The sequence below is a fragment of the Oncorhynchus nerka genome, linkage group LG8 (assembly GCF_034236695.1).
Source record: "Oncorhynchus nerka isolate Pitt River linkage group LG8, Oner_Uvic_2.0, whole genome shotgun sequence".
Classification (NCBI taxonomy): Eukaryota; Metazoa; Chordata; class Actinopteri; order Salmoniformes; family Salmonidae; genus Oncorhynchus; species Oncorhynchus nerka.
In genome coordinates, this window is record NC_088403.1 from 18,722,575 (window position 1) to 18,746,919 (window position 24,345).

Sequence of the window (24,345 nt, forward strand, 5' to 3'; positions counted from 1 at the left end):
TCATGACTACATAATTGTGGAGACATTTTCAAGCATGCATTTGTATCAGTAACTGCAGCTATCTGTTGAGGTGTAATAGCCTACAAAACACTTATGTAGTTTCCTATATGTGTCTCTCAGGGGAAGGGTGTTTACTACCCCTTTCCTCACACCAGAGTCAAACTGCAGAGGGATCCCAAGGACTGCAGCGTGTCAGGTAAGGGAAACACAGTTTACCTTGCACATGGACACAATCTGTCATAAACACAGCTGTCTTCACGCAGTGACAGGTCTTAATGTTGGTCTTGACCCAAAATGGGGTAGACATTTCGTGGCTCCTCTGTTGATTTGGCACATCTCCATTCTCATCAGTCATCCATCCTGGCTCAAAATGGCGTATCATTGACACACCGGATTAGCTTTTTGCAATTAGTCAGCAGGCCACAAAGAAGGTGCTTGTTTATGTGGAGAAGTGCTAAAAATGAACCATTTGTCTGTGGGATTTGGGTGACTATGTCAGTGTGATAAGCATGTATTTACTCTTTAGTTTAAATGACTGATCTCTAAACGACTGTGTGTCTGTGTGTGTGTGTGTGTGTGTATGTACTGTATGTATGTGTGTGAGTGCGTGCGTGTACATACATGTGTGTGTCTACATTCTACACTGGATACATATTCCTGTGCATGCATACTCTTAATGGGTGTCTGACCACTGTACGTGCATGTGTATATGTGCATGTGTTCATGCTTCTCACTCATTTGAGGGTTTCTACCTCTTCATTTCCAGGGAATGGATTGGGTATCAGAGTGGTGGGAGGTAAAGAAGTTCCAGGGACCAACGGACACATCGGAGCCTATGTAGCTAAAGTCTTACCTGGAGGAGTTGCCCAACAGACTGGGAAGATACTAGAGGGTAAGTTAACTTCACAAATCTTGGGATGTATACTGCACTCCTGGGTCGTATTCATTAGGCACCAAACTGACTGAACCAGGAAGGGACTACCTGAACTCGTCCAATAAGAAATGCTTGTTTTCATTTTCTGCGTGGCCATAATGAATATGAAATGGTGCAAAATGGGTATATCAGTCACGCGCTTATGTTGCTCAAAAAAACATTTAAGAGAGACATTTCTACATGTGAAATGTACTTCTCCCTTTAAGAATCAATCAGTTCAAGAATCAAGTCCAAGCCTGGACATGAGTGATTCTTATCAGAAGAAGGACTCGTAACTCTCTCTGTCTTTCTCCATCTGTCTGTTTCCTTAAATCCGTTTGTTTATCCATCCATATCTCTCTCTGTTTACCTTTCTCTCCTGTCATTTTCTATCCTTAGTGTGTGTGTATGAATGCAGCAGTGGCTCACTGACAGATGGTTTGAGAGGAATCTGACTTGAGTGAGATGTGAGGACTGAGAGGGAACGACATGGAGACGACAAAAATAGAAGTTAATTTGCATTTTGTTTTGTCACCTCCAGGTAATGGTCCATGAGGGGGAGCTTTAGAGAACGAAAGGTTTGAGATATTTCACCCAAGCGCTTTCAGAATTCTGAATGTAATGATATTACAGGTTTTCTTCAATCAATAGCTCAAAATGCATTTTAAGTTTCGGAATGGTTTTGTAAGTTAGCAACTATTACTCCAGCTTAGCAATACTCACATTAGAGTTTCTGTTACTTTACTCCTGTCATCTTGACCTTCGTTCAGGGTTTACCCATATTATTTCATTACTACACCTCTGGGAATGTGCTAAAACTCAGTGGTAGGGCTATGGCCCAGAGTTGTATAGATCTGAATCCAAACTAAGGGGCCTTAGGCACAACAAGCAGTAAGCATTGTCCATTTATCCCTCGACAGTCTCACTCCTGGCCAGTTGTCAATACAACACTACCTGAAGATGGATGGCTATGTCCTATTAACAGAAATGACTTTCATGAGACTTATTGATTTGACTGGAGGGAGACTGTGTATCTTTGTCTATCTCGCTCTCTCTTTCTGTCTCTCTGGTCTCTCTGGTCTCTCTGGTCTCTCTCTGGTCTCTCTCTGGTCTTCTGTCCCTCTGGTCTCTCTCTGGTCTCTCTGGTCTCTCTCTGGTCTCTCTCTGGTCTCTCTGGTCTCTGGTCTCTCTGGTCTCTGGTCTCTCTCTCTGGTCTCTCTGGTCTCTCTGGTCTCTCTCTTTCTGCCCCTCTGGTCTCTCTCTTTCTGTCCCTCTGTTCTCTTTCTCTCTCTTGTCTCTTTGGTCTCTCTCTCTCTGGTCTCTCTCTTTCCGTCCCTCTGGTCTCTCTCTGGTCTCTCTCTCGCTGGTCTCTCTCTGGTCTCTCTCTGGTCTCTCTCTTTCTGTCCCTCTTGTCTCTCTGGTCTCTCTCTGGTCGCTCTCTTTCTGTCTCTCTGGTCTCTCTCTCTGGTCGCTCTCTTTCTCTCTCTTGTCTCTCTGGTCTCTCTCTGGTCTCTCTCTTTCTGTCTTTCTGGTCTCTCTCTGGTGTCTCTCTTTCTGTCCCTCTGGTATCTCTCTGGTCTCTCTCTTGTCTTTCTGGTCTCTCTCTGGTCTCTCTGGTCTCTCTCTCTGGTCTCTCTCTTTCTGTCCCTCTGGTCTCTCTGGTCTCTCTCTGGTCACTCTCTTTCTTCCCTCTGTCCCTCTGGTCTCTCTCTTGTCTCTCTGGTCTCTCTCTTTCTGTGTTTCTGGTCTCTCTCTGGTCTCTCTCTTTCTGTCCATCTGGTCTCTCTCTCTGGCCTCTCTCTGGTCTCTCTCTGGTCTCTCTCTTTCTGTCCCTCTGGTCTCTCTCTTTCTGTCTCTCTGGTCTCTCTTGTCTCTCTGGTCGCTCTCTTTCTGTCCCTCTGGTCTCTCTCTGGTCGCTCTCTTTCTCTCTCTTGTCTCTCTGGTCTCTCTCTGGTTTCTGTCTTTCTGGTCTCTCTCTGGTCTCTCTCTTTCTGTCCCTCTGGTCTCTCTCTTTCTGTCTCTCTCGTCTCTCTTTTTCTGTCTTTCTGGTCTCTCTCTGGTCTCTCTTTCTCTGGTCTCTCTCTTTCTGTCCCTCTGGTCTCTCTCTGGTCTCTCTCTCTGGTCTCTCTCTCTCTGGTCTCTCTCTTTCTGTCTCTCTGGTCTCTCTCTCGTCTCTCTCTTTCTGTCTTTCTGGTCTCTCTCTGGTCTCTCTCTTTCTGTCTCCTCTGTCCTCTCTGGTCTCTCTCTTTCTTGCTCTCTTTCACTCTCTGGTCTCTCTGGTATCTCTCTTGCTCTCTCTCTGGTCTCTCTCTCATTCTCTCTGTCTCAGTCTGGGGGTTGTACAGGGTCCATGCTGGACAGTTGTGAATTAGCACGGCTGTGGCCCCTGCCTTTGTAGGGGCTGTCTGGGGCCTGATGTATGAGAGGTGAGTCGGAGGACTGTAAAGAGAAGAGGGAAGAGATACAGCTCAGAGCCACCTGGTGGGAGCTAGGGCCATCCATCTGCCACACTGTGTGTGTGTGTCTGTGCTATTGTGTGTGCATGCATGCATTCTGTGTGTGTGCCCTCTCTCCCCATTTTCTTCATCTTTCCCTCCTTCACTCTCCTCCCTCCCTCCCTCTTGCTTTCTCTCTGTCCCTTCTTCCCTGCACCTGACCAATCTCTCCTCCATCAATTTATCTTTGTCCTCCCTCCCTCCCTTCCTCCCTCTCTCTCTGATTTATCATGGGCTTGAACTGTAAATACGAATTTGTTCTTAACTGACTTGCCTAGTTAAATAAAGGTTAAATAACATTTTGAATAACAGCTGTTCCTCTGTGTCAGCTGTATCAGAATGATCTTTAACTACAGGTTGGACCGGTGTGTATTTATCAATGCTGTGACAGGTTGGATCTCACCTCTGCACTCGTCTAGTAGGTCAGCTATGGAGGCACCATCGTCAACCTCTTCTGCATACAGTCAACACCTGGGTTGTGTTCATTCGGGCACACCATAGCAAAACGTTTTGCAACTGAAAATGAACACCTGTGTTCTTCTTATTGTACAAATTCAGATCCAGTACCTCTCTGTTTCAAAATGTTTTCCCTACTGAACACGGCCCAGATAAGTGTCCATCTCCAAACAGTGCAGATCATCAATCCTCATTCAAATCAAATGCATGTTCTTCTTACTCGACATACCTGCATGCACTCATTAACACACACATTTAGGATGATCCCAGGAAGTTGCATTCACCAGTAGTATTTATTATCCGATGACTAAAACATCCAGGCCTGAAGGAGATGGGTAGTAGCCTAGTGACACTGTTACCTTTCACTCTAGCAGAGCTCATGGTTTTGCCAGTGAAAACGTTACCATGGAGAGCTGCAGCTATGACTGTGTCCGTTCCAAACAAAGTGTCTCTGTGTAAGGTGACACTTCCGCTGAAACTTTGGAACATGGTTTCTCACAGTGAGCGGTGTGAATACAGAATTGTGTCAATTCTAGCAGGTGCGAAGGCTCAGACCGAGTGTGTGTGATGAGTCATACTGCCATACTGTGTCACTGAGTAACTAGTGTGAAACTCCATGTAGGTAACACAGCTCAGGAGCTCCGGCGCAGTCAGAGTCTAGCTGCCTACGTCAAGACTCGCTTTCACCTGTGTGAGTGCTGCTGGACAGCACGGAGTGTGTGTGCTTTTGCAGTGCTGTAGGACTGGTCTGTTTGTGTGCCATGTGTGTGTGCCGTGTGTGTGTACCATGTGTGTGTGTGTGTGTGTGTGTGTGCCGTGTGTGTGTGTGTGTGTGCCTGTGTGTGCGTGTGTGAGTTTGTGGTGCTTTGTCCTGATCTGACCTCTACTGACCAGGGTCAATTACATTTCAATTCAGCAAGTGAATCAAAACTTCAGTACAAGACTTGACAAAGCAACACTTTTCAATTGTAGAATTTGAATGTGATCTCATGTACTGACTGAATTGAAATGGAATTGATCCAAACCCTGCTACTGACCCTGTGGTCATGTGGTTGAACTTTCTTGGAAGCCTGGGGTTGTTGGAGAAAGAGTTCGAGTTTATAGGAGGCTGCACAGCAGTGTGTTGTGGTGTTTAAACATTGGTACTGTGTGTTGTTGATGATGGTGTGGTGTGTTTCTGTATGTGTGTGAGGTGATACACTTTACACTTAGCTAATTGATTTCAATTTTCGATTGTGAGAATTAGGTGTGATACATTTTATATGGTAAGCTAACTATGTTTGTGTACGTGTGTGCGTGCATGCGTGTGTGTGTGAATATAGGAATGCAGGTGCTGGAGTGGAACGAGCTTCCTCTGACGGGGAAGACCTACGAGGAAGTGCAGGTGCTTGTGGTACAGCAGTGTGGCGAGGCAGAACTCTGCGTGAGACTGTGAGCATATTTTCTTCTCTCTGTGACTGTCTCTCCCTCTCCGTCCCACTTTCTTCTCTCTGTGACTGTCTCTCCCTCTCCGTCCCACTTTCTTCTCTCTGTGACTGTCTCTCCCTCTCCGTCCCACTTTCTTCTCTCTGTGACTGTCTCTCCCTCTCCGTCCCACTTTCTTCTCTCTGTGACTGTCTCTCCCTCCCCGTCCCACTTTCTTCTCTCTGTGACTGTCTCTCCCTCTCCGTCCCACTTTCTTCTGTCTGTGACTGTCTCTCCCTCTCCGTCCCACTTTCTTCTTTCTGTGACTGTCTCTCCCTCTCCGTCCCACTTTCTTCTCTCTGTGACTGTCTCTCCCTTTCCGTCCCACTTTCTTCTTTCTGTGACTGTCTCTCCCTCTCCGTCCCACTTTCTTCTCTCTGTGACTGTCTCTCCCTCTCCGTCCCACTTTCTTCTCTCTGTGACTGTCTCTCCCTCTCCGTCCCACTTTCTTCTTTCTGTGACTGTCTCTCCCTCTCCGTCCCACTTTCTTCTCTCTGTGACTGTCTCTCCCTCTCCGTCCCACTTTCTTCTCTCTGTGACTGTCTCTCCCTCTCCGTCCCACTTTCTTCTCTCTGTGACTGTCTCTCCCTCTCTGTCCCACTTTCTTCTCTCTGTGACTGTCTCTCCCTCTCCGTCCCACTTTCTTCTCTCTGTGACTGTCTCTCCCTCTCCGTCCCACTTTCTTCTCTCTGTGACTGTCTCTCCCTCCCCGTCCCACTTTCTTCTCTCTGTGACTGTCTCTCCCTCTCCGTCCCACTTTCTTCTTTCTGTGACTGTCTCTCCCTCTCCGTCCCACTTTCTTCTCTCTGTGACTGTCTCTCCCTCTCCGTCCCACTTTCTTCTCTCTGTGACTGTCTCTCCCTCTCCGTCCCACTTTCTTCTCTCTGTGACTGTCTCTCCCTCTCCGTCCCACTTTCTTCTCTCTGTGACTGTCTCTCCCTCTCCGTCCCACTTTCTTCTCTCTGTGACTGTCTCCCCCTCTCCGTCCCACTTTCTTCTTTCTGTGACTGTCTCTCCCTCTCCGTCCCACTTTCTTCTCTCTGTGACTGTCTCTCCCTCTCCGTCCCACTTTCTTCTCTCTGTGACTGTCTCTCCCTCTCCGTCCCACTTTCTTCTCTCTGTGACTGTCTCTCCCTCTCCGTCCCACTTTCTTCTCTCTGTGACTGTCTCTCCCTCTCCGTCCCACTTTCTTCTCTCTGTGACTGTCTCTCCCTCTCCGTCCCACTTTCTTCTCTCTGTGACTGTCTCTCCCTCTCCGTCCCACTTTCTTCTCTCTGTGACTGTCTCTCCCTCTCCGTCCCACTTTCTTCTTCTCTGTGACTGTCTCTCCCTCTCTGTCCCACTTTCTTCTCTCTGTGACTGTCTCTCCCTCTCCGTCCCACTTTCTTCTCTCTGTGACTGTCTCTCCCTCTCCGTCCCACTTTCTTCTCTCTGTGACTGTCTCTCCCTCTCCGTCCCACTTTCTTCTCTCTGTGACTGTCTCTCCCTCTCCGTCCCACTTTCTTCTCTCTGTGACTGTCTTTCCCTCTCCGTCCCACTTTCTCTCTGTGACTATCTCTCCCTTTCTTATTGGTCTTAGGCTTCCTCTCTCTCTCTGTTCCTGTCACTCTTTCTCTCTATATATATCTCCCTCTCCTTCTCAGTTTCTCTCTGTCCAGCTACCTTCCTCTCTCTCTTCTCCCTTTATCGTTTGTCGTGATTTGATAGAGGAGGAATTTAAGCCTTAAGATATATATTTGAGCACAGCCACCTACACTCACTGATAACAGCCTTGCGGGGGTTCCACCTCAAATATTTGGAAGTGAGCAGTCTTCATTAGCTTCAGTAGTTCTCTAGAGTGGGTTGTTTCTGATTCACATAGAATACATTTCTTCTCATTCATTTCTTCATGTCTTCTCTAAATTCATCTCATTGCCTCGCACTCCCTCCACTTTACTGGTGACTTCTCTCTCCCACTCATCTCTGTCCTCTCTTTTTGACACAATTTTTTCTCTTTTCTCTCTTCCCAACCTGTCTCTCTCTCTCTCTCTTACCCGCTCAATCTGGTTCTCTCACTTTCTCTCTCTCTCACTTTCTCTCTCTCTCTCGCTCTCTCTCTCTCGCTCTCCCTCAGAGATCTGAACATGCTGGCTGACTCAGAGGGCTCTCAGCACCTTGATCTCCCAGACCAGAGCAAACCAGGTAGAGTAAGAGCTTAGCCCAGGGGTGGGCAAACTTTTTGACTCGCGGGCCACAATGGGTTCTAAAATTTGACAGAGGGGCCGGGCCAGGAGCATTTGGAGGGAGTGTTTGGGCCGGATATACTAAAGCATTAAATGTAGTGTGTGCAAACCTCATAGCACAGTAAGAACACTACAACCCAATTTATTAACTGTCTTTCAAATGTGAAAAATAGCCCTTATCAGTTAATAAATTTGTCTCAAGGAATATGCAAGATATGGCATTTACATACTATTTCGCAGATACTGGGAGGAGGAAATGTAAATAGATTAAAATAACATACGCACTGTGATTTATCAAGATTGCGTCTGTTTTTAAGTTTCAATCGAAGGTGCAAAGTTAAAGAAATCAACATTTATTGAAAAATGGAATCACTTTCAACATTCAAAACATATTATTACACAACGAAATACTCAAGCTCAATAATATCTACTTGTGTTAAACTCCGCAAAATCATGGATGGATTGTCCTGACCGCGCGCTCTACAAACTCGCCACGGACGCCCTCGCCTTCACGCGCAAACAGTACACGTGTATCGTTGCCAAGCACACAGACATAGGCTGTATTAAATATCCTACCTGCAGCTGAAAATTTAAATTTAAATTAAGAGCGATGTGCGGCGTGTTAATTAAGCTACTGTACCGCTGCTGTGCGTAAATGCGCATTGCTCTTAATTAAAAGACGCACTTCCAAACTTTCCATATGCATTTTTTCATAACACAGCAGAAAAACTCACAATTTCAGTGGGAACAGTGTTGTTGGTCTCCCTTTTTTGCCAGTGCATCAAAGTCTGGAGTTAGTTTTGTTGTGGCAATTCTCAGGACAGATCTGAGGTGTTGGTCAGTTAACTTGGATCTGTGATGGGCTTTGTTGATTTTCATGACGCTAAACGTCTGCTCACACACGTAGGTCGAGCCAAACAACACCAGCATCTTCTGCGCCATCCTCCGGAGGTTTGGAAACGCGGTCTCGTTAAGTGAAGCGTAAAAGTCATTCACGGAGACGGAGTCAGACTGAAGATCGATCAGTTCCAATTGCAGCTCCTGCGGTGCTGATTCGGGGTCTTGTGACAGGGGACAGGACACCAGTTGAAGTGACTTGTCAATTTTTTCAAAATCACAGAACCGACGGCAAAATTCTCTGTGCAGATCGTCCAGTGATTTGCAGTATTTCTTCGCATTTCGGGCGGCCTCTTTCTGCACGGCTAGTGTGGGGAAATGTGCGAAAGATTTGTTTGACATTTGCCTGGAGAATAAAACCAGCTTGGATTTGAAGGCTCTCACATTTGTGTACATGTCGTGCGCAAACTGATCTTTCCCCTGTAGCTTCACGTTCAGCTCATTCATGTGTGAAAATATGTCCACGGCAAACGCAAAGTCACAAAGCCAGTTGGTGTCGCTCAGCTCCGGGAATTCTTCGGATTTCCCCATTAAATAAAAAAATGAGCGAATCTCGTCTTTGAGCTCCCAGACTCGTTGAAACACTTTCCCCAAACTTAACCAGCGGACGCGAGAGTGGTAAATTAGGTCCTGGTGATCCGCATTAGTTTCTTCCAGGAACGTAATGAACTGACGATGATTAAGTCCCCTTGCTCGTATGAAGTTAACAAGTTTTACAACTGGATCCACGACGTGATTAAGCTGCAATACAGACTTACACAGAGACTCCTGATGAATGATGCAGTGAAGTAAAATAACATCCTGGTCAGGGTTTTCTTCTTTCACTTTATCCTGGATTCTTTTCAGCAGCCCGATGTTTTTTCCAGTTAAATTTGGCGATCCATCCATGGTGACATTGGCAAGTTTACTCCAAGGTAGCTTCATTCTCTCGATGACAGCAGACACCTGTTCATATAAGTCCCCTCCTCGCGTTTTCCCTTTCAGTGATTCCATGCTCAAAAGCTCCTCCGTTATCTCAAAACTGTCGTTAATCCCTCGGATAAAAATTAGGAGCTGAGCAGTGTCTTTTATGTCGTTACTTTCATCCAGTGCTAGTGAATATAACTTAAAGGACTCCGCCTTTTTGTTTAACTCGCTGACTATATCTTCGTCAATCAGTTCCACGCGGCGAGTCACTGTCCGGACACAAGAGACCTGCTGTCTCTACCATGCACTCTTTCAAAAACTCGCCTTCGGAGAAAGGCTTGCTAGCCTTTGCTAATTTGAATGCCAGCAAATAACTTGCCTTGGTACTTGACTCTTGAATTGCAGTTTGTCGGTGAAAAAAGTTCTGTTGACTCTGTAAATTAGCTGCCAACCTCTGAGCAGTAGCCGCCCGTTCTTGTGTTGACTGCTTGCTAGCATAGTTTGCATGCTTCGTGGCAAAGTGACGGCTGATATTGTACTCTTTGAAAACCGCAACAGCTTCTTGGCATATCAGACATACAGCCGTTGATCGGACTTCAGTGAAGAAGTATTTTGTTGTCCACTCCTTATTAAACACTCTGCATTCGCTGTCCACTTTCCTTCTCTTTGGTCCGCTCATTTTCACAGAAGGGCTTAATGGTGACGTGAAACGAAGTGAAAATTAAAGTGAAATAAAGAGAAATACGCGCCACTCCAACAACGGTCAATGTGTTTTGAGTGCGCCATCTATTGGGGAAACGTGGGCATTGCAGGGAAAGGGGAAAAAAGGAGGTTTTTACTATAATTTGGACAAGTTCGGCGGGCCGGATTAAAAAGCCTAACGGGCCGTATGTGGCCCGCGGGCCGTAGTTTGCCCATGTCTGGCTTAGCCTCTTCACCCCAGGGTGTCCTCCCCCCTCTCTCTCTGTTATCTTCCCCTTCTCTCTCATTTTTCTTTACCTTCTCTCTCAACTTCCCCTCTCTCTCGACTCTCCTCACTAAAGACACAAAATCCCTTAAGGTTCTGCAACTAGAATATTTCAATCACTATGGCCTCCACCACAGTGAATGATTCCATAACTTCAAATGTGTGTGTGTGTTTCTCTTTGTGAATTTGTGTCCATACGTGTGTGTCTGTGCTCTAGGTGACAGACCCCCCAGGTCTCCAGGGGTGGATCCGAAACAACTGGCTGCAGAGCTACAGAAGGTGTCCCTGCAGCAGGCTCCTCTACCTACCACCGCTACGTCCTCCTCCTCCATGGTGGGGGGAGAGAAAGGACCCCACTCTGCCATCTCAGGCGCCGCCTCGGCCACGTCTAGCGCCATCCAGAGTCCGGGACAGCCGGGGTCGCCCTCCGTCAGCAAGAAACGCCACAGCAGCAAGGTGAACGGGTGGAGGATGATGTGGAGCTAAATTGAACACAGGCGTCATCTTCTGGTTGCATGACTAGAACATATTTTATGTTCAAAAGAGGCAATTCTATATTGGCACATACTGTATGTTGTATGCATTTTAGTTTGAAAGCGTTTCTAACTAATCTTATGCATAATTCTGTACTCATCGACAGTTCTTTACATGCACACACACACACACACTTGCTGTTTCTAAATGTGTTTCTCTCATCTTCCAGTCTGCGGAACCAGTGAAGACACAATCCCACCCTGTTACTGGAGAGATACAGGTCAGCTGACCAAGCCTTGCTTTGAGATTCCTTGACTCACCACTGCTTGTATATCCATGCACTTCATAAGGTGTTTTACTAAGGCCAGTCGTCTCGTTGAGATTCCTTGACTCACCACTGCTTGTATATCCATGCACTTCATAAGGTGTTTTACTAAGGCCAGTCGTCTCGTTGAGATTCCTTGACTCACCACTGCTTGTAGTATATCCATGCACTTCATAAGGTGTTTTACTAAGGCCAGTCGTCTCGTTGAGATTCCTTGACTCACCACTGCTTGTATATCCATGCACTTCATAAGGTGTTTTACTAAGGCCAGTCGTCTCGTTGAGATTCCTTGACTCACCACTGCTTGTAGTATATCCATGCACTTCATAAGGTGTTTTACTAAGGCCAGTCGTCTCGTTGAGATTCCTTGACTCACCACTGCTTGTATATCCATGCACTTCATAAGGTGTTTTACTAAGGCCAGTCGTCTCGTTGAGATTCCTTGACTCACCACTGCTTGTAGTATATCCATGCACTTCATAAGGTGTTTTACTAAGGCCAGTCGTCTCGTTGAGATTCCTTGACTCACCACTGCTTGTATATCCATGCACTTCATAAGGTGTTTTACTAAGGCCAGTCGTCTCGTTGAGATTCTACCCTCTCTTGATTTTGCAGCTTCAAATCAACTATGACAAGCAGCTGGGGAACCTGATTGTTCACGTGCTCCAAGCCAGGAACCTGGCCCCCCGAGACAACAACGGCTACTCCGACCCCTTCGTCAAAGTCTACCTCCTCCCGGGGAGGGGGTGAGTCTGTTGGATACGCTACCAGTAGGGTTTACAAAATTCGGATAACTTTCACAAAATTCCCAGGTTTCTAAATAAAATCCTGGCAGATTCTTGGAGTCAGGAGAGAATAAGCGGCTTATCCGGAATCCTCCAATCCGGATTTCTGGGAAACTTGGGAATTTTGGGAAACTTAACAGAATTCTGCAATCCTACCAAAGAAAGAAAGCTGGTCTGGAATCCAAACTGAATATCACTCTTTTTTTTATTTGAAATGAAAGTATATTGAGTTTAGTTTGCAGGCAAGCAGTGAGGAGTGGTATTCCGTTTGGATTCTAGGCCATAGCAGAGAGGTAGGGACAGAAACACTGGAACTAGTCAAGTCAAGGAGAGAACTATCTCTTTGGTGAGAGAAGTTAAGTACACTTCACAGATCAGCTATAGTAGCCTACACACTACAGCCATTATGTAACTCTTTCACTTCTCATCCTTGCTCTGTTGCTGTGCTCTGTCCATGTATCTATGCTCTGTAATGTTACCAGAGCATTTCCTTGTCGGATGTGCATCACTGTGAGTTAATAATGAACTGTGTCATATCGTAGTGGAAGCATAATCGATAGCAGTGTTGAATGGTTGTGTGGTAAAGTGTTACTGTAATTGTGTTAAGTGTATATAAAACACTGGAAAGGTGATTAGTTTAGTTTCAGGGTGTTTCACGTGTGTAAAAGGCCTTATGAATTTCAGGTCATGTAGACAAACGCATTCATACGGAAGAAATGCATAGAACCAAGATTACCATTAAAACCATGGCTAGACCACTTCAAAAGGAAGCCATTTTGGAAAGCTTAAAACAAACTCCCATTCTTCATCTTAAAATCGATTTACGATTGATTTTAGCTGGCCATGGCATGTTGTGTTCTATGCACCCACACCTGATGTCAGATCAATTCCATCATGCCACTGTGATAAGCCTGTTACAAGCCTGTCACATGACATGAAATGTAATTACCATTCTAGGAACTGTTTCTATGTAGACATTTGATACCTAGTTTTTATGAAGGGAGTCATTAACACCTAATCAGCGTCAAACGACACACATGTAATACCCTAAACATGATGTAAATGATGTTATATTTTGCCATGTAGTTCTGCTGAGTTTTCCCCTTTGCTATTGTTGCTAGGCGGAATAGAGCAGGGAAATCGATAAGACTCATAATAGCTTGTAATACGATCCACACTGTAGCCGTCTGGATCTCAGTGCTCAATGTGATTATGTCATGTTGTAATCAGCTCTCCCACTTACACTACCCTTATCTATGGAGTCCTTAGGGACCACTGGACTAGTGTTACACACATGCATATACAAGCACACACACGCTGGGGGAAAATGCACACTCACAATACACACAGACACATTCCTCTCTCACTGCCCCAACACATATCCTGTGCCCCATGCCCACTTCCCTGTTACTGACCTCCCCAAATACACACACACCACACTGCCCCCCCCCCACCACCACACACCTGAACCCTCACTGCTCACTCACTTAACCCCCCCCCCTTTCACCAAAACTACATCCACACACACCCCACACACACTCCTAACCCCCCTGACACTGACTCTTGTTTTTGTATGCTGTTCTTATATTTAATGCATGCTGGACCCATTCAGTCAGGTCATGGTTGTCCAGAATGCCAGGTATGTGATTTGCCCACTCTGCCTTTTGACTTTGATGGTTGCTGTTAGGTTGTAGTAAGGTTGGACCTGGATTGTGATGACGATTGAGTTGAAGGATCAGGGCCCAATGCATGTGGTGCTGGTGACGAGCGTATAACCCCAGCTAGTCACTATATACTCACTCTAACACCTTTCCACTCCCATGCATTGTACACTTCTGCCCTATGCCCTCATATTGTTCCCTACCTCCTTAGATTGTGTTTTAATATGCATACTACAGTAGACTCCACCTCGATATGACCTAACATATGATTCCCCACTTTCCCATAACTCATTTCCCTACATGTCTGTCAGACATATAAAATACCCTAAATTGTTGTTCTAATATTGTGTTTTACTTTGTACCTCACCCTGACGTTGTTCTTGATATTGTGTTTTACTTTGTACCTCACCCTGACGTTGTTCTTGATATTGTGTTTTACTTTGTACCTCACCCTGACGTTGTTCTTGATATTGTGTTTTACTTTGTACCTCACCCTGACGTTGTTCTTGATATTGTGTTTTACTTTGTACCTCACCCTGACGTTGTTCTTGATATTGTGATATCCGTTGTATCCAGTGTTGCTCCCTTTAGTCTTCCATTTTAATTGTGCCCTAAATTGTTCCGTACACCCTTACATTGTGCCCTACATTGTTCCGTACACCCTTACATTGTGCCCTACATCTTAACATAGCTCGCTACTTCCTTTCATTGTGCCCTGCACCCTAACATTGTGCTATTGTGTTCTGAATTTTTGTGTGTGTGTGTGTGTGTGTGTGTGTGTGTGTGTGTGTGTGTGTGTGTGTGTGTGTGTGTGTGTGTGTGTGTGTGTGTGTGTGTGTGTGTGTGTGTGTGTGTGTGTGTGTGTGTGTGTGTGGTGTGTGGTGTGTGGTGTGTGTGTGCATACCTTGCTAATGGCCTGCTCTGTCTGTGTGTGATTCCAGTGCTGAGAATAAGAGGAGATCAAAACAAGCTGGCCAGAGTCTGAACCCAGAGTGGAACCAAACTGTTATCTATAAGAACATCCACCTGGAACAGGTACTGCTACAGTATCACTAACTGCTTTTGGGATAACCACAATGTCCTGTGTGTTTGATGTGTGCTGGTTACTGTGAATACTGCATTTGTGAGTTTAGAGGAATAATAATGTGTCTGTGTCTGTGTGTCTGTGTCTGTGTGTCTGTGTCTGTGTGTCTGTGTCTGTGTGTCTGTGTCTGTGTGTGTGTGGTGTGTGTGCGCTGTGTTTCAGCTGAGGAAGAAGCTGCTGGAGGTGAGCGTGTGGGACTACGACAAGTGCTCCTCCAACGACTTTCTGGGAGAGGTGAGAGAGAAAGACATGAATTTTGTCCATAGCACTTCTGTGAGGGTGACATACATTACTGTGATGCTGCTGTAAGTTTCCTATAAGAAGCAGCCATCCACTATGTGAGGTTGATGTTAAAGGGGATGTGTGTGGGTGTTCTTGATGTTAAAGGAGATGTATGTGGGTGTTCCTCTAGGTGTTGATGGACCTGTCCAACACAGCTAACATGGATAACGTCCCACGCTGGCTCCCTCTGAAGGAACAGAGTGAGGGAGAGCACCACCGGCGCTCCCTTTCAGCACAGGGGCGCCAGCACTCCCCCAAGCCCCCATCGCAGCACGCCTCCCCCAAAACCCCTGCCCACGGTAACCAGGACTCCCCCAAGCCCCCCTCGCAGCACGCCTCCCCCAAAACACCCGCCCACGGGAACCAGGACCCGCCCAAGTCGTCGGTCATCAAGAGCCGGAGTCACGGGATCTTCCCTGATCCAGCCAAGGGTAGGAGAGGTTCTGTCTTTCCCTTCCCTCTGGCATCTTAGTCATCATGAACAACCTACCCTACTCCTTTCTCTCTCTCTATCTGTACCTGTTCTGGTTCTCTCTCCCTTTCTCCTTTTCTCCCTTGTTCTTTTTATCTCTCTCTCTCTCTCTCTCTCTCTCTCTCTCTCTCTCTCTTTTCTCTAGCTGTCTTTGTCTCTCTCTCTGTCTGCCTAGCTATCTCTGCCTGTCTCTCTCTTTCTCTCTGTCTCTCTTTCTATCCCCCCTCTGTCACTTCTCCCTCACTATTCAGACTCACCCATTATAGCTTTGGATTCATGCTCTTTGCTTTGCCATGTTTTTATTTTCTGCTGTTGCCATGACTCCACTCAGCTCAGACTTTTCCTACCCTCAGCTTCCTCCATTCCCGTCCTTACACAACGTGGCCATGGAAGGCTTTGAAAACAACCCCCACCTCCTCAGTCTTAACCCTCAACTTAATTGGAAAACCCCAAATTTAAGTGGAAAACTTATGTGGCCCAAACAATTGGAAAATACCCACTTCTAAAGGGTCATTCAAACAGGGCGCTACAGAATGTGGCATGTAGCTTAGTAGCTATCTAGCCCTGATGTAAAAACAGAAGAGCACAACAACAGATGGTAGCTTTAATGGTAATGATAGATGGTAATTGATGAATTTGGTTGTTCTAGACACGCAGGTGCCCACTATTGAGAAATCTCACAGTAGCCCCGGCACATCGAAGCCTTCCCCGTCCGAGGGCCACAGCCAACATACGCCACGCGCAGCTCCACGTGCGGCGCCTCGCAAAAGTGCAAGGCAACACCAGCAGGATGGCGCCGGCGGTGTCGCTGTAGCAACGGGTGAAGCTCCGGCTCCGCAGCAACAGCACCGCCTCCAACCAAGTAAAAGACGCAAATAAAGCCTCCGCAGCATGGCCGCCTCGCGCTCATCTGTTCCCCCTTCTGTCCAGTTTGAGCTGTTTTCTTTGTTTTCTCTTTTTTCCCCTTTTCCTTCTATTTTTTCCCCCTCCTTTTTTTAATGTGTCCTACTTCTGGTGCCTTCCGTACACCCCCACCCCACCCCTCACTGCTTCTCTTCTGTATGTTCCCACGGTGTGTAGATCCAGCATCACACTTACCGTATTCTAGCACTTCTTGTTTTAGAGTTTACACTAAAGTTTACTCCTCAGTTTACCCTGTTTCAATGAACCTCCAGAGCCACAAAGATTGCTGTTAAAAACATTTTATACTTCATTGGTTAAAAGGTTGATAAAAAGGAAATATACAATTACTACAACTAAACTAACGTTTCTAAAACCAGAAACTAAACCCTCTGTTAAATTAGATCATAAATTGGAACTAAACGTTTAAATAACGACTCATAAGGTTGCAGGCATAATCATCCTCCCTTAATTAAACCAAGTTTGTTTCAAGCATTCTTTTAAATGTTCTTGTATAATTTAATGTTGTAAGACAGTTAACAGAATGTCACAGAATGACAATGATGATCTTAAACAAGACTGACTCCCGACAAACAAGTAGGGCTTTTGAAAAATCCCTTTGGGACCAGTTATCAATCAGTGTCCGAACACAGTACCACTGCCAGTGCTCTCAGATGATTGGTCAAGCCATTGACTACCATGGTACACACAGTAGAATCAGTAGATTAGTAGACACAGTATATTTGATTCAGTTTGGACTGGTCATGGTGTCATGGTCCAAGAGAGGGAAGGCTAGGAATTACACTTAGATATCACTTGAATCGTTTGAACTACCTGATCCAAGCATTTACAACGATGAACTCAGAAGAAAGTCTCCCAACCTAACCCTCTCCCTCCGTTTAAATTTCATTATACCTTTTTTCCCCTGTGTTTTGGACTTATTTTGGTTTCTGTTTTATACCAAAATGGCCGGCTTTCTGAAGCTACTCCACTCGGATATGGCTGTGCATGCAGTCCGCTGCCCCTCTCCCACCCACCCTTCTTTTTCTTTTTTTTGGAGCACAATGCACATCAGTAGACGCCCCACCCTTATGTGATGTGGAGGGCCGGGGCGACTGTGCACAGCACACTGTGGCTGCATGTGACTGACAGTAAAGCTGGTTTCAATGGTGATGATATTCCTGCTTTCTGAGTCTCCATCTTGCCCGCCCCCTGCCCCCGGCCTTGACCTCTGCCCTCTACCCACTTGGCGTGACCCTGTCCCGCGCCTGCGCCCCTTACGCCCTCCAGTCTCCTACCCCCCAGCCCAAAGAGGCCGCCTCTCCCTGAGGCACCACAGACACACCATAGTGGGCGTGCTCACCATTCAGAAAGCCCAATCCGATTCGCTCCCCACCCCGCCGGGCCCGGCAGCATCGGCCACTGGGAGCCAAGCAGACGGCAGACACCTGACCTTCAGGAAAGCCATGTCTGAAGAGAGGCCACAGAGAGAAGGAGGTGAGAGTCGCACGTTTCTGTCGTGTGACTGACTGCAAAGATTGTTGCAGCCGGAGAGAGACAGGCTCGTATACTAACGCACACCTGCAGAAAGAGAGAGATCTGACACAATACAACAGACAAAAAGAGATCTGACAAGGTACAACAAACAGAAAGGGATATTAGGAGAGATTGTGACCAGAGAGAGAAAGAGCTAACACACAGCCACACAGCCAGCCACACAACCAGAGATTCATGCAGCGAGACACAATTTCTTAATGACCGCGGACACAGTTTGCTAATACCAGGAAATAGACTATCAATCCAGGGCTCCGGCATTGTTCCCTAACAATAAATCAGGCTTTGACAGCAATTACCATAAAACCATTAAGCAATAAGGCCTGAGGGGGTGTGGTATATGGCCAATATACCACGGCTGAAGGCTGTTCATAAGCACGACGAGGTGCCTTATTGCTATTATAAACTGGTTACCAACATCATTAGAGCAATACAAATACATGTTTTGTCATACCCATGGTCTACGGTCTGATATAACACGGCTGTCAGCCAATCAGCATTCAGGGCAGTTTATAAAACTTTATAAAGTACCTGTACACGTTTTTACTCCGTTTTCCTCCCTTGGGTCATTAAATGGTATTAGCAAACGTTTCTTTTTTCTTATCGTGTCGAGAGGCCTGAGAGAAGAGCGTCGGCATAGATCCAGTTTCATGTCACGTGACTCACACATCCCACGCCACGCCATTCACAACCAACCAGTCATACTCTATATCTATCTCACCACTGCACTTATGTGACAGAGGTGGTTTTGTGTATAACCTTGCCAGACCTAAAGAAGTGATTTGAACTTGTTTTGGCATTTAGATCTCAGAGCTAATGCCTAGGCTTTAGCTCAGCTGGCTAACACAGTCTTGTGGAACAAAGAAGACCCAGGTCAAACCCAGTCAGTAACACACTTGCTTACTGTAGAAGTTGCTGTGAATATAAACAGTGCATTTATTATACGTAACTTTTGCAAACACATAAATAGGCATTTAAACCATTCAAGTTTTGAAACTACGATCAGTTACTAAGATGTAATTGTGATGATTGAATAACAAATGTAAAATTGCTTAAGTAACTTTACATCAATGTGTTTTAGAGTAAAATGATTAGTTATCCCCACAAAGCAGAGACACACACTTAGTCCGACATTTGGATTACTAATGCGTAATAGGGTCTGTGGGCCTTTTGTTTGGTCTGTTGTGAACATATTTATGTTGCTTAATGTTTGATAGTGTTTCTCTGGATCGTTATGTGTCTATGTCCTTGTGTTCTCTCTGTGTGTCCAATGATGAAGCAGTTTGAAAAGGTTGTCCTGTTTATGTGTGAGGGATGATACTGTACGTGCTACTACATCTGCCCATATGTGTATGCTTCATGCCTGTCTTCTTTAGTATTGTGGTGCTTTTCATAATAACAATGTGATGTGTATTGGAGGAGAGGTGTTGGCTGCCCTTATTCTGTAGATCACACACACACAATGTTATGTCACATAAAGTGGAAGAGCTATACATCACACTCAAAGTGCTAAATAATATTTAATATAGTAACAGTAGGCATGGGTGTTGTAATACTATATCAACAATGGAACCAAAGGAGATAGTTACCCAGGCCTTTATTGAGACTTATAGTGCACCCACATAAGGCAGTACATTCTCAACCAGGCCTATATAGGGCTCCCTCTCTCTCTCTCATGACTTGTGTCGTCCAATCTCCGTACAGCACGGCCCAGCAGGTCCGGTGATGCCCCGGTAACAGCCGCCTCATTGGACAGCGGTCTGAGTGGCAGTGCTCACAGCCTATTGGAGGATGAGGGTGGGACTAATGCCGTGGACAGTGCCATCTTCCAGGTCCCTCGGTTGTGAGTTTGGTTATTGTATATACTGTATTTTACATCCTAATGTTTTGTGCACTCAGTGTGTATATTTCTGTATTTTGATATGATCTTGTTCCGGACAGTGGGAAGATTCCAAATGGCACTGACGTGATGATGTCACCAATGGGCCATATGGACTCTGAGGGTAAGTCACAGTGGTGTGTGTGTATACCACCTGGAGGTGGAAGCGTAATTCTATGGTGTGCATGCATGTGTGTGTATAGGTGTGAGTATGTCCCTGTGAGCTTCAGTGTGTACAGTATGTGTCAACACATCCCTCAGATGTAACTATGGTTAGCTGGTCTGCTCTCTAGGGCAGGTTTAGTTGAATCCCAGTGTGAGTGTTGTGACTGGTGTGAAGTCATATGTCATCAGGAAGTGACAGTACCAGTCACATTCATCTGACCCTGTGAGCATACTTCATACAGTACTGACACGTGTCATGGAAGGAACACTATAGTGATCAGTGGAGGCTCCTCAGAGGAGGAAGGGGAGGACCATCATCGTTATTGAATTTCATTAAAATAGTGAAACATTAAAAAAGTTATGCTTTTTAGATAAAACTATACTAAATATATTCACGTCACCAAATAATTTATTAAAACACTGTTTTGCAATGAAGGTCTACAGTGCACTCAACAGCACTCTGTAGGCAAGCAATATGGTGTAGCCGGAGCACAGCTCATTTCCGTCCCCTTTTGGGTACATTGACTTCTATACAAAACCTAGGCGGCTATTGGTTCTCACCACGTTCCATAGACTTACACAGTAATTATGACATCTTCCAGAGGACGTCTTCCAACCTATCAGAGCTCTTGTAGTATGAACTGACATGTTGTCCACCCAATCAAAGGATCAGAGAATGAATTTAGTACTGAAAGCATAAGCTACAGCTAGCTAGCACTGCAGTGCACAAAATGTGGTAAGTAGTTGACTCAAAGAGAAAGACAATAGTTGAACAGTTATATAGTGATATATTTAGTTGTATTTTTTTTCACTTTCACTTAGCTAGCGAATGCAGCTAGCTAGTTTAGTCAAACAAACCGGCTCAAACAGAGAGGGATGTTATGTTAGCTAGCTGGATATTGCTATCCAACACTGGAACTTTTACAAGTCAAGGTAAGCTTTTGATTTTATTAATTTATTGCCACAGGGGCCCGCCGTTGTAACTGCTAAACTGCTTGCTGCTGACTGTACACTGTACTGCATGATTATAGCGGGTTTACTAATGCATTAGTTCTAGTAGCTATATTGACTATGATGTTAATATGGTGATGTAGGCTGTGTGTAGCAGTTAGCGGTTATGATATGAAGGTTTGGCTTGGATTTGTTTTTTGCCTGGTCACAAGCAGCTAATGTGTTGTGCACTGAAGTCCACAAGGGAAAGGAAAGGTGAGAGGAGGAGAGCACGTAGATGTGGTAAGGGATTACACAACGATCAAAGGGATCAAAGTGAACTGTGTTTGCATGTAATCACGGGTGTATTCATTCCACCGATTCTGTTGAAAAATACATTCTTAAACAGAAGCAAACGGAATGAAACGGGGATCAACATACCTGAATTTGTCCAATGAAAACTGTCATATTCAACTGTTGGACTAATGATTACACCCTAGCTCAGCTAGAGGCAGGCAAGAGTGAATGTGTCAATGTCTGTCACTTTGATTGCTCAAATTTCTCTCAACCTGTGCACCTACATTGTAAACTTGCATTCACAGACTGGGTACAGGCAAAATTGTAGAATTATGTAGTAGCTAAACCTATCGATGTCACATTGAGCTGGGTGAATGGAATATGAATGACAGTCATCCAATATGCTGTAATAGAAATAAGGCCATGCTCGTAAAAAAAATAATCGTCCTCCCTAATTTTTAAACGGCACCGACCTCCACCGGTGTGTGTGTATATGTGAATTAACGTGTGTGTGTGTGTGTGTGTGTGTGTGTGTGTGTATAGGTAAGACCCAGGTAATGGGAGAGATCAAGATAGCTCTGAGGAAGGAGCTGAAGACAGAGGGAGACCAGCTGGTGTTGGAGATTCTCCAGTGCAGAAACATCACCTACAAGTTCAAGTCTCCAGACCACCTGCCAGGTACTGCTATATGTACATGTACGTTACACACAAACATGTACACACACGTTTACACACTCATGTCGATGCACATTCACTCGCACACACGCAAACACTCAAATGGGACAGATACATGTGAATTCAGGTACATACACACACACAGACTGTTTCAGAAAATAGAAGATAACGCTTTTGTGACCAACGTAGTGTGTGCTCATATGTGTGTGTGTCTACAGACCTCTATGTGAAGCTGTATGTGGTGAACATTGCAACCCAGAAGAGGATCATCAAGAAGAAGACCCGGGTATGTCGTCACGACCGTGAGCCCTCCTTCAACGAGACCTTCAGATTCTGCATGAACCCCACCGGCCACTCTCTGCAGGTCTGTCTGTCTGCCTGCCTGAATGTCTATTTACCTCGTGCATCTCTTTTCTTGTCTTAGATACTGTTATATGTCATTTAAAGTATAATATGTAGGATGCTCGTATGTGTGCTGTACTGCTGCCCCCTATATCACATGCTCTGTGTGTCACGCTGGATATGAACTCTTGTGACAGAAAGTTACATAAATCGAGTAGCCGGCCAGCTCACACGCACGCAATGTTGGGTCCTGGTTACCAAGAATACTCTGGATAAAAGTGTCTGCTAGATGTCTGTTCTAAACATGACTCTTCTCTCTCAAATCAAACTGTATTTATCACATGCGCAGAATACAACAGTGAAATGTTTACTTACAAGCCCTTAACCAACAGTGAAATGCTTACTTACAAGCCCTTAACCAACAGTGAAATGTTTACTTACAAGCCCTTAACCAACAGTGAAATGCTTACTTACAAGCCCTTAACCAACAGTGAAATGTTTACTTACAAGCCCTTAACCAACAGTGAAATGCTTACTTACAAGCCCTTAACCAATAGTGAAATGCTTACTTACAAGCCCTTAACCAATAGTGAAATGCTTACTTACAAGCCCTTAACCAACAGTGAAATGCTTACTTACAAGCCCTTAACAAATAGTGAAATGCTTACTTACAAGCCCTTAACCAACAGTGAAATGCTTACTTACAAGCCCTTAACCAATAGTGAAATGCTTACTTACAAGCCCTTAACCAATAGTGAAATGCTTACTTACAAGCCCTTAACCAATAGTGAAATGCTTACTTACAAGCCCTTAACCAACAGTGAAATGCTTACTTACAAGCCCTTAACCAATAGTGAAATGCTTACTTACAAGCCCTTAACCAACAGTGAAATGCTTACTTACAAGCCCTTAACCAATAGTGAAATGCTTACTTACAAGCCCTTAACCAACAGTGAAATGCTTACTTACAAGCCCTTAACCAACAGTGAAATGTTTACTTACAAGCCCTTAACCAACAGTGAAATGCTTACTTACAAGCCCTTAACCAACAGTGAAATGCTTACTTACAAGCCCTTAACCAACAGTGAAATGCTTACTTACAAGCCCTTAACCAACAGTGAAATGTTTACTTACAAGCCCTTAACCAACAGTGAAATGCTTACTTACAAGCCCTTAACCAACAGTGAAAAGCTTACTTACAAGCCCTTAACCAATAGTGAAATGTTTACTTACAAGCCCTTAACCAACAGTGAAATGTTTACTTACAAGCCCTTAACCAATAGTGAAATGCTTACTTACAAGCCCTTAACCAACAGTGAAATGTTTACTTACAAGCCCTTAACCAATAGTGAAATGCTTACTTACAAGCCCTTAACCAACAGTGAAATGCTTACTTACAAGCCCTTAACCAATAGTGAAATGTTTACTTACAAGCCCTTAACCAACAGTGAAATGTTTACTTACAAGCCCTTAACCAATAGTGAAATGCTTACTTACAAGCCCTTAACCAACAGTGAAATGTTTACTTACAAGCCCTTAACCAACAGTGAAATGCTTACTTACAAGCCCTTAACCAACAGTGAAATGCTTACTTACAAGCCCTTAACCAACAGTGAAATGCTTACTTACAAGCCCTTAACCAACAGTGAAATGTTTACTTACAAGCCCTTAACCAACAGTGAAATGTTTACTTACAAGCCCTTAACCAACAGTGAAATGCTTACTTACAAGCCCTTAACCAACAGTGAAATGTTGCTGCTGCTAAAGCCACTTTCTACCACTCTAAATTCCAAGCATCTGCCTCTAACCCTAGGAAGCTCTTTGCAACCTTCTCCTCCCTCCTGAATCCTCCTCCCCTCCCCCCTCCTCCCTCTCTGCAGATGACTTCGTCAAACCATTTTGAAAAGAAGGTCGACGACATCCGATCCTCGTTTGCTAAGTCAAACGACACCGCTGGTTCTGCTCACACTGCCCTACCCTGTGCTCTGACCTCCTTCTCCCCTCTCTCTCAGATGAAATCTCGCGTCTTGTGACGGCCGGCCGCCCTACAACCTGCCCGCTTGACCCTATCCCCTCCTCTCTTCTCCAGACCATTTCCGGAGACCTCCTCCCTTACCTCACCTCGCTCATCAACTCATCCCTGACCGCTGGCTACGTCCCTTCCGTCTTCAAGAGAGCGAGAGTTGCACCCCTTCTGAAA

At 45.2% G+C, this 24,345-nt stretch overlaps 1 protein-coding gene across 1 annotated transcript in view; it reads left to right on the top strand.

Annotated features, from left to right (window-relative positions):
- LOC115126427 (protein piccolo-like) overlaps nucleotides 1-24,345 on the top strand; it is a 74,994-nt gene that overhangs the window by 45,548 nt on the left and 5,101 nt on the right. Inside the window, 17 exon segments of the mRNA XM_065021499.1 lie at nucleotides 121-196; nucleotides 767-892; nucleotides 5,187-5,295; nucleotides 7,442-7,509; nucleotides 10,538-10,776; nucleotides 11,024-11,074; nucleotides 11,735-11,865; nucleotides 13,517-13,543; nucleotides 14,507-14,600; nucleotides 14,812-14,883; nucleotides 15,062-15,362; nucleotides 16,053-16,265; nucleotides 17,594-17,800; nucleotides 19,562-19,700; nucleotides 19,799-19,860; nucleotides 21,672-21,806; nucleotides 22,022-22,167. Of these exon segments, the coding sequence (XP_064877571.1) occupies nucleotides 121-196; nucleotides 767-892; nucleotides 5,187-5,295; nucleotides 7,442-7,509; nucleotides 10,538-10,776; nucleotides 11,024-11,074; nucleotides 11,735-11,865; nucleotides 13,517-13,543; nucleotides 14,507-14,600; nucleotides 14,812-14,883; nucleotides 15,062-15,362; nucleotides 16,053-16,265; nucleotides 17,594-17,800; nucleotides 19,562-19,700; nucleotides 19,799-19,860; nucleotides 21,672-21,806; nucleotides 22,022-22,167 (2,196 nt within the window).